Source organism: Aquila chrysaetos, chromosome 13 (assembly GCF_900496995.4).
Source record: "Aquila chrysaetos chrysaetos chromosome 13, bAquChr1.4, whole genome shotgun sequence".
NCBI lineage: Eukaryota > Metazoa > Chordata > Aves > Accipitriformes > Accipitridae > Aquila > Aquila chrysaetos.
Genome location: NC_044016.1, coordinates 11594003 through 11617505, shown reverse-complemented (window position 1 = coordinate 11617505; position 23503 = coordinate 11594003). Strand labels below are relative to the sequence as shown.

The 23503-nt window shown below is 44.9% G+C and overlaps 1 protein-coding gene across 1 annotated transcript; it reads right to left on the bottom strand.

Moving 5' to 3' along the window:
- Positions 1-18562: 18562 nt before the first annotated feature.
- Positions 18563-22668, bottom strand: BATF3 (basic leucine zipper ATF-like transcription factor 3). The gene is made up of 3 exons (XM_041128575.1): positions 22518-22668; positions 21695-21799; positions 18563-19200 (listed from the first exon to the last, which is right to left on the bottom strand). The coding sequence occupies exons 1-3, from the start codon at positions 22590-22592 to the stop codon at positions 19015-19017; spliced, it is 366 nt and encodes a 121-aa protein (XP_040984509.1). The 5' UTR covers positions 22593-22668; the 3' UTR covers positions 18563-19014.
- Between the last annotated feature and the right edge of the window lie 835 nt (positions 22669-23503).

Here is a 23503-nt window from a genome sequence, read left to right as displayed (position 1 = left end):
TGTTTAGATTTTATAAGATCTAGGACTGGCAGAGGACTCCGTTGTTCTTGTTCTGTACTGTACCATGCATATGATATGGATTAAATTTCAGAGGGAGGTCTCTTTTTGTCCCTTCCAGACTTTTAATTAGTAAGAGTGCAGCGAGCTAAATTCAGAAGCAGGATAGGCATATGCATCTCCAAAAACCTTTATAGGTCAAATTTAACAGCAACTAAATAGTGGTAAAAACTATAATCCTGGTGTCTAAGGGAAGCAAATTATTGACTTCAGTGGTTATGCTTCAGAGTACGTAAGACGAGAATCAACTTACAGGTAATATAAACTGTTCACAGATAGGTGCTGGGCAGAGTGACCTGCACAAATTTAACATGTACTGGCTTGTAAAATGAATACAGTATTATCTGCCTTATGGCAGTGTGCTGGTTTTGGCTGGGATAAAGTTAATTTTCTTCATAGTAGCTGGTATGGGGCTATGTTTTGGATTTGTACTGAAAACAGTGTTGATAACACAGGGATGTTTTCATTACTGCTGAGCAGTGCTTACACAGAGCCGAGGCCTTTTCTGCTTCTCACCCCACCCCACCAGCGAGGAGGCTGGGGGGGCACAAGGAGTTGGGAGGGGACACAGCTGGGACAGCTGACCCCAACTGACCCAAGGGATATTCCAGACCATATGACATCATGCTCAGCATACAAAGCTGGGGGAAGGAATGGGGGGACGTTGGGAGTGATGGCGTTTGTCTTCCCAAGTCACCGTTAGGCATGATGGAGCCCTGCTTTCCTGGAGATGGCTGAACACCTCCCTGCCCATGGGAAGTTGTGAATGAATTCCTTGCTTTGCTTTGCTTGTGCACGCAGCTTTTGCTTTACCTATTAAACTGTCTTTATCTCAACACACGAGTTTTCTCACTTTTACTCTTCCAATTCTCTCCCCCATCCCGACATGGGGCGAGTGAGCAAGCAGCCGTGTGGGGCTTAGTTGCCAGCTGAGGTTAAACCACAACAGGCAGAAAGCAATAATATAGATGGCAGTAGCAGCCTCGGTAACAAGCATTGTGACAGTGGTTTTTAAAGTTTTTCCTTCCAAGCTCTCAATTATACGTATCTACCCTCCTCAGCTGGTAAGCTACAGTTTTAAACTGAAAAACAAATACTCTCTCATCCCAAGAGTGTCACAAAAACCGTTCTGGCAGAGAAAGCTGAAGGTCAAGAGGGAAATAAAGCATTTCTCTTGCATTCTGTCTTTCTGGATGAGCACAACTTGGAAGTGTTACAGTAAAGGATAAGAGAAGTTAGAAAACCACAGTTTTCCCTTTCTGGCCCTTTTTCAGTCCTAGCCTCCCCTCCTACTCTGGGCCCCCACCTCCCTACTCAAAACACAAGCCACCGACACATCTATCAACTGATTCTCTTTCCTGCAGCTCCCAAGACTCCCAGCTCAACCCAGTACGTAACCAGTTCCTTCAAACTTAGCCACACTTCCCAGTGCTGCTGCACTCAGCGTGCACTCCATAGCTTCTGCAGAGCCCAAGTGCATTGTTAATGGCAATTATTCCCAAAGCACCTAATGCCCAGCCCGTGGTGACATGAGTAACTAACAGAAGGGTTTAAAATTAAACAGTTCTCCCCAAATATATAGGTTATCTTCCCACACTTCTTCCTCCTAAGCATCTCCATTACAGTTGTTTTGCATGCTTGCCGAGTGCTGAGTTAGCTCAAGTTACCGCATTTTATCACATACTCCTCTTTTAGGAATAATTTACATACAATGAGAAACTTACACCATGATTTAAGTCATTGTTAAACTTGTCTCAGTATGCATCCTAATAAACACTGCTTAGAAACCACACATGAATTTGTGGCTTTCTTATGCCACCAAACAGCAGACAAATACAAAGTAATTATTTGAAGGGCTAAAAGCCTGCCTAGAAAGGCAGGGTACAAAGAGTTGTTTCAATTCTGAATTTATGAGTGGGGACTAGGGAGGTTTGATCACAAAGTGGTTTTCTTATTTTAAATGGATGGGAAGCCCAGCCCATGAAACTTGCTGGGAGATCTATAGTATTTCATGCATTCTCCTTAGGTGGAACATTGCCTTACTAAGAGCGAAAACTGTTTTGTTTTTAAATAGAAAAAAAAAAAAATCCCTTAATAAAAGTCACAAGCAAAAGAGTCTGTTTCAGACTTTTGGCACCAAAAAAACCCTATTGCTATTGTTTTACAATATCAGTTCTAATTTTCAGTAAACTCTGACCACTACATAACTGTTCCCACCAGACAAAGGCAAACAAACCCCTGTAATGTAAGGCTTCACAAGGACCAAGCAGCACACAGAGATAGAGGTCAGCTTCTTAAGCCTTGGAACAGATAGAAAGCTTCCTATTACCTCATCTTTCATCAATCTGCTAAGAAACAAACCAAGGCAAAGTTATGCCCTTCAGCCTTTCAAACAAATTCTGACCAATCTGAACTTTAATCTGGAGAGTCCATGGTTTCATTCATCTCCCAGAGGTAGGTGCAATTTTCTCACTAATATATATCAGAAACTTTCTCCTGCCTGCAAGTTTTTAGATGGTTACACAGACAGCTAGAGAGCCAAAATCATAGACTGAAAGTGAACAGTCGGTTCAGAAAAATCTGGATTCATTTTCCATAAAAAGCTCAGAGGTAGACATTTCTTCATAAAGAGAGGTAAGAGGATTCTCTTTGGCTCTACTGTCATGAGTCTCCATTTACTTAGTAGAGTAAACCAGAACATTATTTTACCAGAGTAAAAAACAAGGCAAATGATTGCAAATATCCCCTGCAGGGACGTGCCAGCAATGCTTATTGCATGAAATGATACAAGAAACTGAAATTTGGCTCTGGGGTTTATATCCTACAATCCTGAGTTGGTAAAGATGAGCAGATTGTGCCAAAAAGCTATGAGACTATTTAAGGCAGAGGAAAATATATTCATCTGTTTTTTAAAATAGAAACAAACAACAACATAATCCACAGACAAAAATATAAGAGAAAAATTATTTCAGGGCCCCCTCAGAAGTTAACATTCCCAGAAGATGATTCTGAGAGAGGATTTCCCTGAAATACCCTCACTTCTGATAAAACATAGATCAGCATATGCAGCCTGTGGAAGAAGAGAGTTTCTTGTATCTCTCTTGACTTCTCTAAGGAAAATAGTCACCATCCACAGGAATGAAGATAACAAAAGGAAATATTAGGGACCGTGGACAATTAGAAGGGAAGAAAATAACCTCAAATCAGTTCTTTTCATAGGCTACATCAATGATGAAGGTTTCTGCTCCTAGTAACACAGACTTCAGCACGAATTAAACTGATGGCTGATTCCAACAGATACAACAAAAGGCAAAATTCAATGCCTGCAATCTAGTCTTTTACTAGTCCTCTAATGAACGGCTTGGTTCTTGTATGTAACTTGATTGCTCAAACACAGAAATGTCTAGCTCATATGGAGACCTTTTAACTTGCATATATGCGCAGCACTTCCACTGCTTCAACATGAACTGTGAGCATGCTATGAGTAGCACAACACTGAATCACAAAGCTGTGGGGTATTTCATTTCTAGTACAGATAGCGAGAAATCAGATAGAGCCCAAACGCAGGGTTTCTATTCACTGGCTCCTTCTATGAAATGTGGTATTTCCAGTACGTGTTTCTCAATCAAACTGTCCCTAGATCAGCTCCTGTGAACAGCTCAAAGGCAGTACCCAGATATTTGCTGGCTCCATGGTAGGCAACACCAAGCAGAAGTGAAACAAGCTTTCAAATGCACTTTACTCACAGCAGCTCCATTCCCTCTCCCCCACTGACTAAAGATAAGACAGCGCATTAACACTGAATATCCAAGCATAACTAGCCTTTTTGTTTCCTCTCCCATCCTCCAAACAACAAGCACAATTCTTTGAAACATTACGTGTTTCGCTTCTTAGATTAACTCAGCACTGTGTCAGCAAACGACAAGTACAGGTGCCAAAAAGATGCAGTTATTATGCATGGCTTGTGCAAGACCTTTACATATTTCTTGCATTAAACTATGAGTCTATCTTGCATCATCTTGATGTGATTCCTATATTTTAGTTAATTTGAAACAGCATTGCATGTAGTAAGCTGTATGGAGTTGGGCTCTTTAATGGTATGCCAACATTAAGCAGATACTCAGACTAGTCACACCAAGGCTGCTGGAAATTCTATCGGGATGATGATTATTCTCTTATAACAGTGCCGGTTTTGGCTGCTTTCGGCAGGCTGGGCAACATTGTCAGAAGCAGATCATTAAAGCTCGACACACTCCCCAAAGTCATAAACTGAATCGGGCGGGCTGGAAGGCGGTTTATACATTTTTCTATTTTTATCTAACAATAAAAACTTGGTTACTTTGGCCCCAATCCTGCAGCAGATTGCCTTGCAGCAGCTCAGGAACGCGCCGAGGCCCCTGCCTTTGAGGGGACCCTCCGCTGACAGGGCCGGCCTGCAGGACCGGGGCGTTGCCTGCGCTCTCCTCCTGCGCCTCACCAGAAAGAGGCGCCCGGGCAAGGAGCGGGTTCTTCGTCGTAATCCCGAAACTCTACACTTTTAATTGAAAGGCTTTCACTTTCTGCTGGCCACCGGGCCCGGGCGGGCTCGTCGCCGCTAGAGGACACTGTGGCCCCGGCTACCACGGCCGCGCGGCTCCTCCCGAGGGCCCCCTCCGGCGGCGGAGCAGGGGCGAGCGGGGAGACGGGGCGGGGGTGCGGCGCGGCCCGGCCCGGCCCTGCCGCCGCGGTGCAGCCAGGCGGGAAGGGCGCTCTCCCTCGCCGCTGCCCTCCGCCTAGGCAGAGGGGGGTTGTACGTGGCTGGACGCGCGCCGCGGACGTCTCCCTGCGGCTGCGAGGCGGCGTCCCCCCTCGCCGCCCTCAGGCAGCTCACGCCCTGACCCCTGGAAGAGGCGCGGTGCCGGGCCGGGCCGAGGAGCCCCTGCGGGGAGACACCGCGTTTGAGACGCGGTGCTGCCGGCCGGCCCGCTGCCTCGCTTCTCTGGGCAGCCCGGTACCTCGGGACAAGGCTTGGCTCTGGCCTCCCGGGACCGGGCGTCAGGCTTGTATCCCCCCCCCGCCCCCCGTCCTGCCCGGGTAGGTCTGGTGCGAGTGGGCTGGTGTCGGGCGGACACGGGCCGCGTACACGAGCTGCACGTCTCGGCCTGTAACTTCCAGGCATGTCGAAGGCGCGCGGCATTATGGTACGTGCAGGGACTTCCCCTCCTCTCGGCAAGGCCAGATCCTGTAAATGAAAATTCTGACCCCGCTCGTTATCTGGATGGAGAGTCCCTGAAGGCAATTTATAGACCGTATTTCATGACTAACGAAATATAGGCATTGGGATTTTTCTGATGGCTTTCAGGTGTAGCCCGGCGAGCTGCCTTTATGAGAGCGGAACACAAAGATGACAGCGGTGGCAGGCAGAGAAAAAGTCTGTGTCCGTTGAGCCCGTTCCGCTGCACGGATAAGATACCGTAGCCACTTGTGCTACACTGAGCACTTCAAATCGTAGCGGCGTGGCTATTGCTGTATGCAAACGCTGAACGAAAGCAGTGGACCACAGAGTTACAGACAACTGTCAAAAAACACTGAGCCAACACTTCTTTAACGTGTGTCCTCGGAGCATACGCAGAAGCACCAGCTCAAGTCCCCAGACTGGGATGGCCATTTTAGCAAGCACTGGCTTTCATAGCACAAAAGGATTGCGGCACATGGATCTTGCTGAAGTCACATAACGGTGAGAACGCTGCACACTTGTGCAGTGTCCCTATCAGCACTGCTCTAGTCCTGAATAGCAAGAACCTGAAAAATCAGCTCTGCTGCTCAGCAAGGCTAACTATCCCATCCTGCCAATTCATCTGCATTGCTTCCCATACCAAGTTATTTCATGTATTGCACACTGCATTGTGCCACACAGATATGCTCTCAGGTTTATATATGCACTCAGCAAGCAGTTACCGTGATTTAAAAAGTAAGCAACCCAGAAGAGAGTATGTGTAACAAATCAGGTAAGCTCTCTGTAGCCATTTTAGTATAGAGATTTGGAGGCAGCTCAAGGAATAGCTTGGTCATTGATTGTAGACAAGAATAATCTGTTCTGCTGACTCTGCAGTAGAACTGGTAACTTCTGGGAAGAAAGTGGTAACAAACATCTCCAAGGTCATCTTGACAGCATTGGCCCCTGCAACTTAAGCCACATTGTCTTTGAAACGCTGAGGAAAGGAATGCGTAACATCTTTTAAAAAGCAGGCATGTAAACTCGCTAACACAATGGTTAAACACTCTTGAAAAAACATTACCCCAAATCATTCTCTCAACTGGAAGCAGAACATATTTTATATCAGGTGCAATTTCTCTTTTAAACAGCTCTATCTTAAGGCTTTTACTTCTACAGCTACTTGTCCAATCTGTAGCCAACACTTCATTCACTGGTCCTTCAGTCAATGCTTGGAGTCCTCTTAGAGAGGTACGTAAATCCTGGACTGTACTGATCACACCTACTCAGCAAGAATAATACGCATTCAGGGGCTGACCACCCCAAGCCTTTCCCTCAGGGCAGTAAGTTTGGTGTAAACTCGGGAAGGATTCCCTGGGCATTGCTTTTCATGTGATTGTTCCAAACCCTTAACCAATACTATGAAATGGCAAGTCTTAAAGGAATTGATACTAGCCAGTTGGTTTGATTTTTTTACATGATTATCACTCGAAAAAATCAGAACTGAAACATGGGGTACGTAGGGGAAAAGTACACGCGATTCAGTAAGAACACCTAGTATTCCGAGTGGCGTTTTTGGGAGCTAAACCTCACCTGAGAAAAGTGCTAATGTTTTGCAGCTCCCAGGGGAGTCCAATGGACCATATTCCTCACCTGGGAAATCTGCCTCATTGCTTGGGAACCACTGTCTGTACATCAGATGCTGTGCAAGACATTATTTTTCCACTACTGTACATTATACAACTCCTTCTGTAATAAAGGCTGTATGAGGAAACTACAAGAAGCACCCGGTTCCAGATGACCTTATCCCATTTTATTGGTGATGGCAAACCTTTCCACAGAGTCAACTGATGTATGGATGGACTGCCTATCCTGCCTGATTCATGGGTTTCAAATGCATTGTGCATATTGTGCTCAGGCTGCAAAGGCTAGTTTAGGGGTTTGAAATTCTAAAAACAATTATGAAGAGTAATCTCTTACTGAGTGTCAAACCAGTACTTCTTTAGCAAGTATCAAGGTGAAAATGATTTATCACTTAATGCCTTCTCTTGAAGGCATGAATTTCTTTAAAAATAAAGACAGGTGTGACATCCAAAGGTTCACAAAATACCCAAGAAAATACTACCAGAAAGAATATCTCCATATACAAAATAAAAAAGTCTCATCATTCCAATCACAGAAAAACTTCAAAATCAGTCATGAAGTCTTTCAATGATTTCTCTACCTTGTTTACTCCCAAAGGGAAGTGGAGAAGCAGAGGAATCTTTTCAGGTTATTATATCTGTATCAATAGAGTTCCAGAGAAATGATGACCATTAAGAACATAGTTCTGAGTAACCAACTTGTAGTCTTCATCTGCATGAAAGTGGTCAACTCAGGAAACAAGTGATAGCATCACAACTGCCTATTAATGTCCAAGAGTTCATCTACTACTAAAGCACGTTAACAAGCCAGCTGAGATATGTATGCAGCTATCAAATGACAGATAATCTGTCTTGTTTATATATACAAATGTTGGATAGCAAATGAGGGTGACAGGGTTCATGACACAAAGTGTTCAGTAACAAGCATGACCTACCAATTCAAGGTATTTCCCTGCCTTTACTGCTGTCTCTCCAAAGAGAGAGAAATGCTAGAGAGTTTTGGTGAGAGTTGCGCTAAAGGATCTGTCATCAACTGAGTATTAATCTCTCATGGCAAGCTCCCCTCTTTCAGCTGTGCCATTCCTGCTGCTTGTCAAGTCATTCTGTGAATAGGATCAGGCAACTGACCCTCAAAAAAAAAGGGCTCTTTTTTTCATGCAAGATGACTTTTCAGCCAGCTACAGTTCACTGTCCAGGTTTATTATGCAGCCCGTAAGCATTGTGCTGGCACCACAGGGAGGGCAGCGATATGGGAGAAGGGTGGGAGGTGAGCAGGTAAAACCTGCTTTAGACAGTGTTGCCACCCAGAAAACTGTATGTGCACCTACTCTCTCAAACAAAGGATTGCTATTAGTGCTTTCACACATTACAACCATACGTCCTGAAAGTATACTCAAACAATGCTAATATGGCATGAAACTCTAGTCTAGGTGGATTTCAGAGACAACCAAGCTCATTTTTTCCTCCAGATGTCTGAAGTCTCTGCCCTTTCCCTTCCTCTCTCCCCATGGTGATTAGGAACCAAACACCTTGGTTGAAACTCTGGCAGAAAGGTAGACGCTGATGACAAATCCCACTGACTTGGGGGGTGGGGAGGAACAGGTTTCACTCCAGCACTTCTTACAAGTTTAAAACCAAAAGTTCTCGCTTTTTGACTCCATCAGTAATAAAATACAAATAAGCATACTGCAATGTCTTACCTTAAAGCATCAGTGCCATTTCAAAGGAACCAAGGCATTTGAGTGAGAACTGAAATAGGTTAAGCAGGGTATGTCCCCTTCTGTCAGTTCTGGTAATCAATGGCAGAGGAGCAGAATGACATCCATGCAGTAAAAACTGTGGCTGCTAAATTTACCAGAGCCAATTTATCAATGCTTTTACTCAGCTGGAATGTACCCACATCAACACCCCTACTGAAATCAGCTTGTAAATTAGATAAATGTCATCCACACCCCATTTAAAATTCCTTTGTATTGCCAAGATGGCATAAAGGCAGGGTATAGGGAAAGAAACAGGTGTGATGTTTTATTGTATTATTTAAGTTGTTGGGAGTACAATTGTGAAATCAGTAAGGCAAATCATCCAGGTGCTTGGTAACATATGCAGCTGTTTACAATTTCGCGTAAGATTTTGAGAAAACCTAGACTGCAATGTGCAACTTCAGAACCTGAATATGGATCCATGCATGTGAAGCTCTTGTGTTCTCACTGGGAGTATCAGCACACAATTAAATGAAAATATTTACATTTACAAACTACAGTGCTGAAACAGTAATGCAAGTCTTGGTTTGCAGTCTAAGAAGATCCACTTTCATGCCAAATACACATGAATTAAACTCACCTCATACAAATCCCCAAGAGGACTGAAGATTAAAAAGAAATCTGCTCCATTAAACTCCGGAGAATAACCTCAGAGAACTAACCCTTGGTTGCTAATTGAATGACATCAGAAAGCAGCCACCAACTGCATTCTGCCAATTTCCTAGACACTGGAGAGTTTTGGTAAGAGTTGCATTAAATGATCTGTCATCAACTGAATATTAATCTCTTAGTATTTTATTACACAGTCTTAAACAGGGCCTTCTGGAGGGCATGAATTATTGGCAATGGGAGGCAGTAATTACAAAGTGAGGTATAGTGTAGAAAACATGACAAGTGAGTTAAAACAGTGTCTGGGGACCTTTTAATATTGTGCTGGCAAACATAGCATGCTATAAAACAATTTTAGAGAGAACAGATATAATGCAGGAATCTAGCTGCTAAACAACAAAAAGGAACCCTGAAGCAGAAAATTGTGTTTTTCATTTCTCACATTAAGGTATAACCTTTCAGGCTACACTGCTTTAACAGAGGAGTAGATTCTGCCAATACAGACCACCATGCAGGTGCGCCGAGTTTCTTGAATGTGCTGCAGGTCTGGACACATTTTTTTACCATGTAGTAATCACTGTACGTGAGATGCTAAAGTTCCATGGTCTGCCCTTTGGGTGCCATGTGTTTGATGACAGTATCGCTGAACTCAGTGGTGAAGGGGGTCCAAGTAAGAGCAGAGTTAAACTGAGGAAATATGCACTCTACATGTGCGTAATGCTACATAACTCTGTTGTAGTTAAGAAAATATTTCAGTAAAGTGAAAACAAAATCACACTGAATTATTACAGTTGAAATATCCCAACCTGAGCCAAGCATGAACAGATACTATGTATTCTGAAGGGACGGTAAGAAAAACTAAAAGCGAAGTGTACAGGGGATCAGCTGTCACAGGGCAGGGCATATGGCTGATAAAAAGATAAGTGGCTTTGGAAAGCATCACTGAATTATTAGGAAGCCTCAACCCATGAAACACAGAACCGACGATTTCAGGCCACATGATACAGCCTGATGTTCCCCAGCCATCATTATTGCATGACAAACCATGAGTAATAGCAGAGGAGTTTTTTTCAAGTGTATCAGTGCATGGACAGATGAAGAAAGTACTGGAACATTTCCCTGAATTGGCTACTTGCTACAACAAATCCTCTGCCTTGAAGAACTTACATTCTTAGTAGGTAAAATGGGCAGATAGTGCTGGAAAGAGAAACATTTTACATGGTAAATGACCAACAGCGGTGTACCTTGCAAAGCATGATGGACCTGAATGAAGAGCAGTTGTTCTTTAAACAGCATTTTGAAAATGTATAGCGTAATGCAAAAAAAGAAAAAAAAGAAGTCATTATTATTAGGGATATTATAATGTTTCTAGGCAAAGTAGAGACTCTGTGTATTGACTTCAGATAGATTATTGCTTTCTCGCTGTTATTTTTAATATGCATTCAGTAACTGAATTACTGCTCTTGAAACACTACTGTTTAGGTATAAAACAAGTATGCAGACTGTATAATGGGATTTTTATTAAGAAATCATGCAACAGCTTAATATCCTCGTGTTATCATTTGTAATAGTATATTCTTCCAGTTTGTGAGAGCAAACCAAGAAAACAGCAGCTAAGAGTCTCTCCATATGCATCTGATGTCACATATTGCGATAAAAGTGAAACTGAAAATGCATCATCCATTTTTTCTTTTGAATATATATAGCTGGTATTTAAAAAGTAAAATAATTTCATTTTCCCCAACCATTATAAAAGCTATAACTTGAACTCAAATTAATTATCTACAATTGTACCTTGTTTCCTGAATTTGTAGTTGGAAATGTAAAGAAAATAAATGGAAACAAATAGAGATAGAAACCAATTAATAAGAATTGTATAAATTGGTTTTCATATAAGTTAAGTAGAATATTTTTAATTTTGTAAAATACCAATCAAATTTATATAAAAAGCTAATAATCTAATAATCTGTGGGGGAAATGTTTTGATCACATAGTTTTTTAACATGATGGTAAAAATACAGATGTGTTCACATGTGAGTGTCATTTAGAATTGATCATAAAAAGCCTGAGTAGTCATGTAACTTTATATTACAGCTCTCAATCACCCATATCCACGTTTACACTCTTCTGCTTGGACTGTATCCACAATCAGATCCTGTCCCTGCTGCAAGTTGTTCTGCGTGGGCTGACCTCACTGACTGTTCAAGACTCCCTGAATTATCTGAAACTCCAGACAGGAGAAGTGTGGAACTACCAGCAGGACAAAGGTTCAAACCAAGGCAGACTCCCTCAGGATTTTATTCAGATGGAAAAAGGGACTTCCGTTCTTATATAAACAACACGTAAGTTGTTGTCATTAATTTCCTCACCTGTATGATCAAAAAGTGTCATTCAAATTTGATGGCTCTTGGCCATTAATCAAGTCCTTAAACACAGCTGATGGATCACCTACGCCTAGAAGGGCATGAGCAAGGGTGCGTAACCTCTCAGTGCACTGACAGAATAGGTCCTGAGTCCATACTGGAACTTAGCAAACAAATGGGATGACCAGAATTTACAAGGGAAATTTCTAGCCTATGTACTATTGTCATTTACAGTAAAAAAGAAAGAAAAAATATTCATCTCTAGAGATTATTTACCTCGCAACCCAATAGTGCACTTGGAAATTACTGTACCCTAAAACAGCTCTGATAAGCAAAGATGAAACTCAAATAGCTAAAAGGGAACTAGCAGAGCTCTTGCTTAGTATCAAATCCTGTTTTAAAACCTTCAGCTCTTAAAGACATCCTGTTTATATATTTAATCAATGAACTGGATGTAAGAGAAAAAAAATTTGCCTGCAATCCTCTGTCAAATGCTTATTTGCAAAGTTGGAGTAACTCAGCTTTTAAAGTAAACAACTAAACAGTTTGGGAAATTCCCCAAATTCCTGTTACATCTTGTTTCTGTTTCTCTGTGAACAGTTTTCTGATTTTTCTGGGAACATACCATGGTTAAATGGTAGGCATTTAGAAAAAGAAGATTCCCTTTCTTTTCTGCTCTTTCCTTACCTGGATGTTATCAAAGATTTCAGTTTGATAAGAGTCTCTGCCTCTAACAAAACCTTACACCTGTGTTAGCTCTCCTGTCAAAATAAGCTTCTGGATAATGATGTGAGATTCAGGGACCTCAGGGGGTTGTTTTTATTTGTTTTGTCTTATTTTAAGATCCTCTTGCTTTTTTAAGATCAGTTGCAGGCCTTCTCCAAAGAGAATAAGGACATGGGACAGGAGGAAATATTTTGGATTGCCAGTGTACTCAATTGGTCTCACATCAAATAATTAAGCTTGATCCTAAAACTAAGCAGGATGCATCCGTACGTGCCTACCCACAAAATTGCTCACATACACCATTTCTGTTAGAAGGCTATTCCTGAACATCTTTCTTCTGACAGGTAGAAACTTCTTCACATATACAGCTCAAAAATATGTACAAATTATACCTATTTATTCTTCTACTAACATTACTTCTTATCTGCGATAGTTCTTTCCCTTACGTGGTCTTTACTGTAATTACACAGACAGTGATCCTACCATTTCTCAGACTTTATTTGTCTAAAACAAAGTCTCAAAACCCCAGATTCCTCATTCTCTTAATCTTCCTAGCAGCCCTTCTATGTACCTGTACTAGTTTTGGTTCATCTTTCTTTAGCACAGTTGAGCAGAAATGTACGCAGAATTCCAGATGAGGTTTTGCCAGGGCCTTGCATAATTAAATTGATATTTCTCTCAAACACAAATACGGGAATAAAGATATAACCTCATTACTACACATCTGAGTTCCTATTTAACTTACTTTTTGCCCCACTGCATTGGTGCCTCAGCATCAGTTACTGACTAATACACCTTTGCTTGTTCATTCCATTGCCATTTCCAATTGATGAGTCTCCACCTTGTGACAGAAATTCTTGCTAATAGTTCTTCAAGTTTGTGACTGTATAGTTTGCATCATGACGGGGCAGCTAGATAATCTCATCTAGGTTCCCTTTCCCACAGAAGGTTGGACCAGATGATCTTTTGAGGTCCCTTCCAACCTGGGCTGTTCTATGATGAATTATCACGGCATTTCTATTCTCTTCTGCGAGGACTTGCAGTTTCTTTTGCATAATATTTCAATCTTCTTCTGTATTAATGGTTCTTTTGTATCCAAAGTCCTTACCAAAGATATCAAACAACAGTGGTCTGTGGTCAATCCTTGAGAACCTCCACTTATAAACCATTCTTCAGCCTGATAGCTCCCTTTTCAAAACAAACTCTTGCCATTTTCCCTCAACTAGTTCTCTGGTTATTTTTCAATTCTTGTACTATTTCACATCATCTCCAGCTGAAGTAATTGTATCTTGTATAGCATTGCATCAAATATTTAAGCAGAGTCTTGTTGCTTATTCCTTATCCTCAATTATTTTACCTAGGACAGATAACAAATTAGTATTCTCAAAATTTACTTTACAATGGGAAGACAAACCTTAATAGTTTGCTTATACGAAGAGAGATTACTTATGACCCTTGCTTGGAATTTCAAGAGTTTTGACATTTTAATAATTTAGAATAATGAAAACATGAGAACAAGTTCATTATGAGACAGCTAAAGGAGAAAGTTCTTCCAGATAATTGGAGACGTCTATCCAGAACTGAGTTCTGAGGGGAACAGTCTGTGGTAGACTTAATTGAACAGTACCTGGATGCGTGCAGCAAGCTATACTGGCAGTCTATAGAACTTACGAAACACATACAATAAAACCTCTTCTAATGCAGATTTAAAACAAACACACCTATTAGAGATATCATTTTCTATTTGGCTACATGAAGAAGCTGCTTCAGGATGAGATAAGCTGTGAAATTGAAGCACAGTAGTCATGCGGTACTAACTCCTCAAATGAATGTTTTCATTCTATACCAAGACAGCCCTTTGTGGTTTAGCTTATCCACTTCTAAAGAGAACTATAATGATTCCCTTACAGCAGACCAAACACATAACTAGTAGAGAACAGAGTATTTGCAAAAGCTATGCCAGCTATTTCCAGAATAGTCAAACCCTTACATTTGATGTCATGGTTTAAAAATTCTGCAGTTGGAGAAAAAATTCCTACTCTATTCTTATGGATTTTTTCCATAGGAACTATCTAGGAAAAAAACCTGAATGAGTACCAGAATAGGAGCACGCAATCCCAGGGATGGTTTCCTTATTAAGAATTACCCACTTCAAGTTAGCCTGTAGCTATTCTTGAGTTAAATATTACCCAAGTTAGTAAGCATAGTGCCACATGTCCTCTGGGGCAGCTCTAAGACTGTTTCTGCTTCCAGTGAAATCAGTGTAAAACCCACATTTCTGCAAAGGATTAATCCAAATTCTTTCAGTCCCTTATGGATGTGTGCCCACACCACATGCTCTATGTACATGTAAAATGTTTCTCCAGTGACCACTTGACAGTAACCCAGGGTTTACAAACAGAAAACTCCTACCCTCCTACAAAGAGAATAACAGTAGTCTTTGTAACAGTAAATAAACCCACTACTTCTCCTGCTTATCAGACATGCTTCCTTCCTGTGACAGGAATTATATCACTGCACTGATGGGAAGAAGAGAAAAGGGATTTTTTTTTTTAAATGGTTGTTTTATCTATCACTTTCACTGAGGCAGAAATTCTAGACTGATTCACAGATGGAAACCCCAAATGCCATGCAGCAAAGCGTTCATCTATGGACAGGAAACAGTATGGGTTTTATAGGCTAGAGTAAAGGTTATGTCACTTTTAAGTACCTTTTAAAAGACTGCACAGACACGTTCCTTAATGTTAAACTGACAAAACCAGCCACACATAAAAGCCTTTAATCATGTACATATACAGGGTGTACTAGTGAAGTTCAATTTCTGTATGCTCCTACAGATTAGCCTTGTTCCTCCAATACCGATAACATTAAGCGATGTTGTCACCAAGCTACATAAAAACAGAAGGAAACAGGAAGAAGGAAAAAAAGTGGCATTTGAAATAAAATGGTGAGAGAATACAAAGGCTACTGCAAATACCAAAGACAGATGAGATCAGCAGGTATTACAGAAGGAGCAGTAGACGACCGTAAAAGGTACCAGGGAAAAGAACAGCAAGCTTGTAGAATAGGCTGTTTTAAATATGTTTTTTTTAAAGGTGTATTTTCAGCAAGGCTCTGGATGAGTGCATGAAAACACTTATAAATGTTCACAGACATGAATGTAAAACATCAGTGGGAAGGAGCAAGACTTTCTAATCAGCTCTCTTGAGGTATAACAGTTGATCTCTGTTATACTCACACTAGCAGTTTTGGGAAGCTTGACTTCGTCTTTCTGTTGATTTTTTTACCTTTGGAGGCTAAAATTGTCTTTTCAAAATATGATCAATTTAAATCTGACCCAACAACAACTGAAAGAAATAAATAGACAAATAGCTGAATTGGACCCAGTCTGCTCCCGGAATGAATACTTTTTATCTGTGGGTAAGTTTGCACTGAGCATTTTGCTTCTTCGTTAGAGTCACAGAAAATACAAAAAGGAAATCCAGGCTAACCAAATCTAGACAAACTGTAACCTTCATTGTGAATCTAAAAGGCAAAATCCAGCTTTCTTGGCAACCCTCATCTACATTACACACCCACAAACAAGACTTCAATTCACAGTACTCCTCATGTGAACCACCATCTGAACATAGAAAAGATCTTCCCTATATACCTGCGTCTGAAAATCATGTGAATGTTATACAGACCACATGTGTATGGAACAAGTCAAACTAACTGGAAGTTTTCTGGAGCTAGAATACGTCAAGCAGTATTTTAGCCATATATAGGTATGAAACTTTTTTTTTTTTTTGACGGTGTAATACCCTGCTGCAAAAGGAGAGGTTTGGATTTGAAAAAGAACTTTCTGTTGCTCCCTTAACAAATGGGCCTTTTCCTTTCTGTTCTCTTTTCAGGTTCCCTATTCATGTAACACTTATCCCAGGCTCCAGAGCATACTTTCGGTTTTGAAACTCTCTGTAAATCAATATCCTTGTGAACGGCTCCTGCCAAGAGTGTAATCAGCCTGTATGCGTAGCATTTGCTTAGGGATACGTAAGCCTGTGCTTTAACAGTTCATTGTTCTTTTTGACCCAGGATTCAGCTAAGACATTAATTCTATAAATTTATGAGAATGTTAGGTTTATTTGGCTTGGGACACTCATTTTGCTCACCACTTTTACTTGGGGTTCCCAGCTGCCTTTGAACTTTAGTCACACAATATACTGTTTGTGAGAGATGCCTTGGTTAATCTATTAAGCAGAAGGATGCACAAGGCTCTTTGGAAATAGTGCTGGGAAAAACAGTGATGCGATAGATGCAGGAGGAAGAAGCAGCCCGGGCCCTGGAGGGTTCAAAGCCCGCTGTTACTAATGGACATGATGCACAGGCTGGAGCTACACCCCGCGGTTGTGGGAAGGAACTGGTAGCACTGAGTGCCTCTGCAAGGCTGCCAGCCCTTCTAAGGAATAGCAGCATAACCTTGGATTTAGGTTGCTGCTGCCAGCACACAACATTGCTGTGAGTTCAGTTGTCTTCCCCTGTACACTTTACATAGACATTATACAGTTAATAAACCAATAAACTCCAATGCAGAAACAGTGGACTAAAGCTTGCACTGCAGAACAAACATAGTGCTTACTGATGAAGAGTGTACAATCTGATCTTGGACTACCAAATGATAAGCTGGAGCCAGTTTCTAGACAGATGTTTAGAAGAACAGATGTGTAAGAAGGAGGATTTTACACAGGGAGCTAGACCTCTTCTTTTAGAAGAAAGCACCTGTGGGACAAAATCCTGAGGAGCATTCTACTGGGATGGACTGTCTTGGACAAGGTGCTTGGCTTTTCCTTCCATTTTTGCACGAGCCCTGACCTCAACTAGCTACTTTCCATTCCCAGCCTCAGCTCAGCTGCACATACCTAGTTAAGAGATGTGAGACGTCCTCTCTCGCTCTCCCTCCATCCTAAGCTATAATGAATTTCCCCAGAGTGAATGTTGTTCATTTCCACTATGCTCCTCCTTCTCCATTACACCTCTACTCAGCCCAAATTACACAGTGGCATCCAGAGATGGAAGGAATGCGGGTGGGTGGATGAAGATGCTTAAGATAGCTTCCTTTCTTAAGGGTGACACACAGAACCATATCAAGGACATTATCCAAAAAGTGTAACGTGAAGTGTCCTGAAACTTTCATTCTCCTTGGCAGAGACTGCACCAGTTTTTCTTTGCAGAATGACTCAGTTCTTACAGGTCCATAAGAAACTTTGAAGACTGCATTTACGCTGTAGCTAGCAGAGTTGACTACACGGTTCCCCCAATTCTATCTCAGCAGTCATGAGCAATGCAACATTCCACTAAAGAAGCTAAAAAAGAAAAAAAGTCTTTTAGACATTTCAGATCATATTCTGCTGATAAATACTACAATTCTGGTGAGGAGAGAAATTAATCCCATGAATTGAAGTGAAAAAAATCCAAATGCTGAAGTGAGAGAATTGGCAAAGGGGTGGAGCTTTTTATTATCCAAAGGTGCTCTCTGACCAGTAAATACTGTGAGAAAAACACTCTTTGCTGGATCCCAGGCTACAGCATTCACGCTTCTAGAGCTTGACACTACTAAGAATCTTCAGAGAGAGTAAACATTTTTCTGTATATTTCTCACTAACATTGTCATAATTCTTCCCTTTTGTAAAAAAAAAAAAAAGTTAAAGACAACTAATGTTTTTCCTGCAAGCAGTTATCAAACATGTTCAGTTTGGACATGGAACAAAATGCTTAGCTAAATTCAGTTTGTTCTATCCACAGACATCATTTACCAGAAGCAATATGCAAGATGAAGGATAAAGGTATTTGTTAATTTCCAATGGGTGCATTAAAATGGTAAATTTTAAAATCTGCTTTTTAAAACAATGTGTAAAACCAGCAAACTCTGTTTTGCTTTGCTTCCACACAGAGCAGACAATCATCATTAGAAATTGGCCAAGCCATATTTTAGGATCTGAAACACTCCAAGAACTAATGTTGGCAGGGCTGATGATTGGGGATATTAAAGAAATAAAGACTGGGAAAACTCATTTGTTACACACACTTCAAAAGAGGAACCAATGAAGAGGCGATAAGCAAATAATAAAACAAACTGACAGTAAGATTAGCATTAGACTTTGGATTTGACCAGTAAAGAAAATGTAGAGATGTTATGAAGACAATGATTATTGAAGAAGGTGGAGAACATCATAAAGATGGGACATTGCTTTTATTAACCAAACCTGTTTAAAGAAAAAAAGAAAACCGGCAGCCAGAACGTGATATACATGGATGACAAGTGACAAAGGGTTACTGGCAGTGGACGTGTGGGAGAAAGGCATCCCTGCCCAGGGTCAGTACTTTTCTCTGTCTACATTCCATCGCGCGATGGTGGGCTGCACCGCACTTTGACATTTCTGAATGCAAAACCGTGGCTCGAAGATTCTACCAAATAAGAAGTCACAGTTCAAGTTGTCTTTTTTTCCATACTGGTGTTTTCCTGAGATTCAGAAGACTATAACACTTCAATGTGGAGAAGAGCTGCATGGTCAAGTTCAGCTGTCTTTGATGGAATACCTGCACCGTAAGTAGGCAGTTCTTCAAATCTCCCTTGTTTAACAGCACTTTCACACATCACATTTAAAGGCAATCAAGGAGAGGTCTCATCTTGGCAGGCAGCTGGCGAGTGCATCAGGCCTTGGTACGGTCACAAAGTTCATGGTGCAGTGCAATAGTGGACAGATCTTTTCGTGATCCTTCAACACTTCACTCAAGTGTTTCATTTCGTCTGTTAGCTTTCCGATTTCTCTTTTCAGGGAGGTATTCTCTTGCTCAAGAGACTCATATTCCTGGAAGGAGAGAAAGAAAAAAAGCCTGCTCATAGTCAAAACATTTCTTTCGGTGCTTCCACCTTGAGTGTATTCATGTAACTGTAGAAAAACTGCATGGTTTCTTATTACAATGTGCAAAATGCTAAGGAAAGACAGACACAGCCTGGGTGCTGGAACAGGGCAAGTGCTTTACGACCTGTGCCTTGACCACACTGCGATTCCTTTCCTGGCCCTGAAGACCAGGAGGTGCTGCTGGTCCTTGGGAGTCCCCAGCAGCCCGGGGCTGCAGGTGTGGGTGGCTGCGTCCTCGTGGTGGCCAATTCCAGCCCCGGGCTGCCTCTGCAGGGAAGGGCCCAGCAGGGCAGCTCTGCACTGTCAGGGCAGAGAAAATGAAAGCACTGACTGCAGGTAGGTGCTGGGAAAACCCAGTGCCTGGCATTGCCGGTGAGGAAAGGGCAGCCCCTGCCCTGGGCCAGTGCAGGGGAAGGCCATTTACGTAGGTGCCGGCTGGGACGCGCACCTAGCACAACGTGTCCAGTGCCACCAGCTCTCCTCCAGGCCAGCCGGGGCTTGTAGCCACCTGCTCAGATGCCGGGAACTCAAGAGCAGGAGAAGGGGAGAGTCACGCCAGCTTGTTCCCAGCCCCACTTTGTCAATAGATGGCCTGATCACTGCCTTGGTTATCCCTGACCTGGGCTGCTTTTGAGCTGAGGCTTCTCTGGCAATGAATAAGCTGCTATTAACTGCAGGGGAGTTTTGAGATGCTCTGCAGCATGAATCTGTGACGGATGTGAGACTCGCATGTCACATTTTTTGGTAACTGCATGTCTCAAGTGTCCCTGCTGCCAAGCCTTCTCATCCCAAAGAGAAGAGAGCTAGAGGTTCAGAGCCAGCCCACAAAAAACCTGCGGGTGTCTGCACCTCGCGGCTGGCCTAGGGCTCAACACTCACCCACTCAATCTCACCTCCCTGGGAAAGCTTCAGAGCAAACTTCAAAGCCTACACATGCCTTACAAGGCCTGTTTACCAGGCAGCAGGGAGAGCCTCTCATGCAATGCTCCTCTGGGCAGCCTGGGACTGCCCCTGCTGCTCTTTGATGCAGGAGTTTGGACCCCCTTGCCCTCCCTCACACCCTTCCACCACCCACTACCTCTCTCACACACAGAGCAGCACAGGCATGGTCCTCCTAACACATTATGGTAGCCAACTCCAGCAAAGTTGTCCATCCCTGACTCTGGCTCTGCTCACCTCTTGTTGCCCCAAACCCCATGGGGTTGAGTTTTGGAGTAAGTGTTACTCTCCCATTGCTCTGTCCCATTTTCAGGGACGAGACAATCAAATTGTTCTTACTAAAAATGAATTCCTATTCAGCCAGATCTGCCTGCACCTGAGAAAACCTGCGTGCCCGAGAATGAAGATTCCCAGCATGAGGAGGATCCTCAAGTTCAGGAGGAACATCAGAGAGGCTGCAGAAAGGCACAGGGCCCAGAAATGATTCCACAAAAGCCAGGGGTTACCCCTTTCCAGAAGTACCCTGCACCTGGCTTTCTCAGGCGCTGACTCAGAGGAAGTCTGGGAAAAACCGAACCCAAAACTCCCCACACTGTCCCTCTTGGCCTCTGCTGACGGTTGGCAGATCCTTCCACATGAGAAAGAGAAAAGCCTGCGCTGAACCTCCAGAGCTGAACAACTGACTCAGCCACAATCACAGCAGCAGAACTAACATTTACTCCAAGAGCCCTGGCTACGACAAAAGCACTGTTGTGTGAGGTAGCATCCAAAACCAGAGAAAGGGGATTCCTGTCCTCCAGCGTTTGCACTGGGGACCAGAAAAAACTACACCACATTGTGATATTGAGAAGAAGTATTAAGAGTTTCTGGAAGAATCAGTTACATTCATGGTGTTTTTTGGAAACACCCACTGTTATTTATCAGAGCATACAAGTATAACAGCTAACTGAACCGAGCTCTCACGCTCAGAGGTTTTGAAGTTCCTAAGAAGCCTTTTCAACTGGGTATATCTGTCTCACACCATAGTTTTAGAACTGACTTAAGCCAGCACTGCCACTAAGCAGCATGGCCCCCTCCTCCTCTATCACCTGCTCCCCCGTAAGGCAGCAAGCATTCATCCACTGCCATAGCGAACGTGACAAGATTAACACTAATCCAGAAGAAAATGGGTTTGTTTTAGCCCAGAGGAGCCCTGTGCTCCGGTTCACTGGCTGGTCACGGGAATAGCAAAAGAGGGAGGGTGAGGCGAGGGCAGGACCGTGTGTCTCTCTCCCTGGCAGTGTGACCGATGGCAGAGCTGCACTGTCCAACACTAGCATCAGTGTCCCGGAGTTCCCGACCAGGCACCCTGCAGCACGCCTGTCTCTGCCTCGCACCCTCTGAGCTCTCCGAGCTGGATAAGTGTGAAGAGGGGCCCACGCCTGCTTAAGAAGTCCCATTTATTGTAAAGTCCCATGCCCGGTACCCAAGCCGTGCCTGCAAAACATAAGTATCCATTCACCTCGTGAAGTTTATCTGCTTTCTGAGTTTGCTTCTTCCGGCTCCTCTGTGCAGCAACTCGATTTTTTTCTCTCCTCCTTACCTTCCTGTCGTCTTCTTCATGACTCTGGAAGACATAAGCCAGAAAAAACTTTGCTAGTTTTTAAGGTGTGCAGGGGGAGGCCCGAAGCCAGGCGTGTAACCGTTTCTAAGAACGAGCACATACTCCCAGTGTCACAGCACCTACCGCCGGACCCCGCAGACCGCACGGTGCCTGCCGAGGGCAGCGCATCCCCCTGCCCCACCGCACAGCTGGGGCCCGAGGCGGAGGGCTGGAAGCCGGCAGAGACGCCCGGGCGATGCTCGCTCTACCGCTGATGGGGGAACCCGGGCGCCCCCGCCACCCGGGGCGGGGACCTGCGCTCCCCCTCTGCCCGCCGGGCAGCGTTGTACACCTGCCTCGCCTCCGCGCCAACGAGGAGACGGGAGGTGCGAGCAGCGGGGAGGAAAGCCGGGCTCCCGCCGCGCCCGCACCCGCTGCCGGCGGAGCGGCCCTGCTGCCCTCCCGGCGCTTCTCCCGGCGCCCTCCCGCCTGCCCGCGGCGGGGGAGAAGCCGCTGACCGCGCCGTGCGGCGGAGCGGCCGGCAGCTTTCCGCGCACCGCCGGCGGTTCCCCCGCCCTCCTACCTGGAAGGGCCGGCACCACAGCCGCGCTCCCGGCAAGGGAAGGGCCGATGCCCGGGGCGGGGGGAGCGGGCAACCCCGACGCGGCGCTGCCCGGCGTGACTCAGCCCCATGTGCCCGCCCGCCCGCCTACAGCGCCGAGCCCCTCCGCCCTGCCCCTACCTGCTGGCTGCCCTCGGCCGCCGCGTTCCGAGGCAGCGCGCTGCCCCCCGCCGCCGCCGGGACGGCGCACGACATCCCCGCCGGCTGCGGAGCCGCCCCGGGGCGCCGCGCTCGGCGCCGCTGGGCTCCCCCGGCCCGCGGCGGGGTGGGAGGTTAGGGGAGGGGAGGGAGGGAGGGGAGCGGCGGGCGACAAGGGGACGGAAGCAGCGGGCCGAAAGGAACATGGACACAGGAAAGGGGGAGGAGAAGAAGACCGAAGCGGCAGCCAGCAGAGCAGCGACGCCCCGATAAGGGCCGAAGCCGCAGCATGGCAGTAAAAGGGCCACGCCGGCAGCGCGCGAGCGCCGGGGAACGGGAGCCCGGGACCCCCTCCACCCCCCCCCCCCGGACCGCACTGCCGCCCCCCGGGCCGGCCGCCCCGGGTCTGAGCCCCCCGCGCCGGCAAGCGTGCCCGTCCCCCGGGACCGCGGGCTCTGCTCAGCCCCCGGGAGCCGGGGGAAAGCCCGCACCCCCGGAGCTCGGCGCTGCCGGGCAAGGACCTGCCTGAAAATCCCCCGGAGAGCCCCAGCCACGGGGGCCGGCTGGGCCCGGCGCCCCTCCGGGCGGCCCGACTCGTGCTTTCGCCTGCAGAAATAACGGCCCGGCAGTTTCTCTTCTCCCCAGATTTCCTCCCGGCGGCAGGGCGGGGAGGTCCGGCTGCCCCCGGGAGCCGGCCCGGCCCCCCCCCGCGCCCGCCCGGCGCTCGGGGCCGGCTCCCCCCCGGCCGCTCCCGCCCGCCGCGCTTCTGCGACATCGGCTTTCGAAAGCGGCCTGAGCTCCGGCGAAGTGACAGCCGGCTCAGCCAGGGTTCACGGGCGTGAGGACACGGCACCGGTGCTGGGATAAAGCCATTTTCACTTTCGCTACTCGCCCTGTTCCTTTAAATAATAAGGAAATGCCACAGGCTTCTTGTAAAGGCGAAGCCGGGCAAGGACTGCTGAAAACAC

What these genes read in the sequence shown, in the direction of transcription:
- BATF3 (XM_041128575.1), bottom strand. Translation starts at nt 22,592, where the DNA reads ATGTCGTGCGCCGTCCCGGCGGCGGCGGGGGGCAGCGCGCTGCCTCGG. An exon ending in CGGCCGAGGGCAGCCAGCAG is followed by an intron (nt 21,800 to 22,517) that starts GTAGGGGCAGGG and finishes TATGTCTTCCAG; the next exon opens with AGTCATGAAGAAGACGACAG. An exon ending in AAGCAGATAAACTTCACGAG is followed by an intron (nt 19,201 to 21,694) that starts GTGAATGGATAC and finishes CTCTCCTTCCAG; the next exon opens with GAATATGAGTCTCTTGAGCA.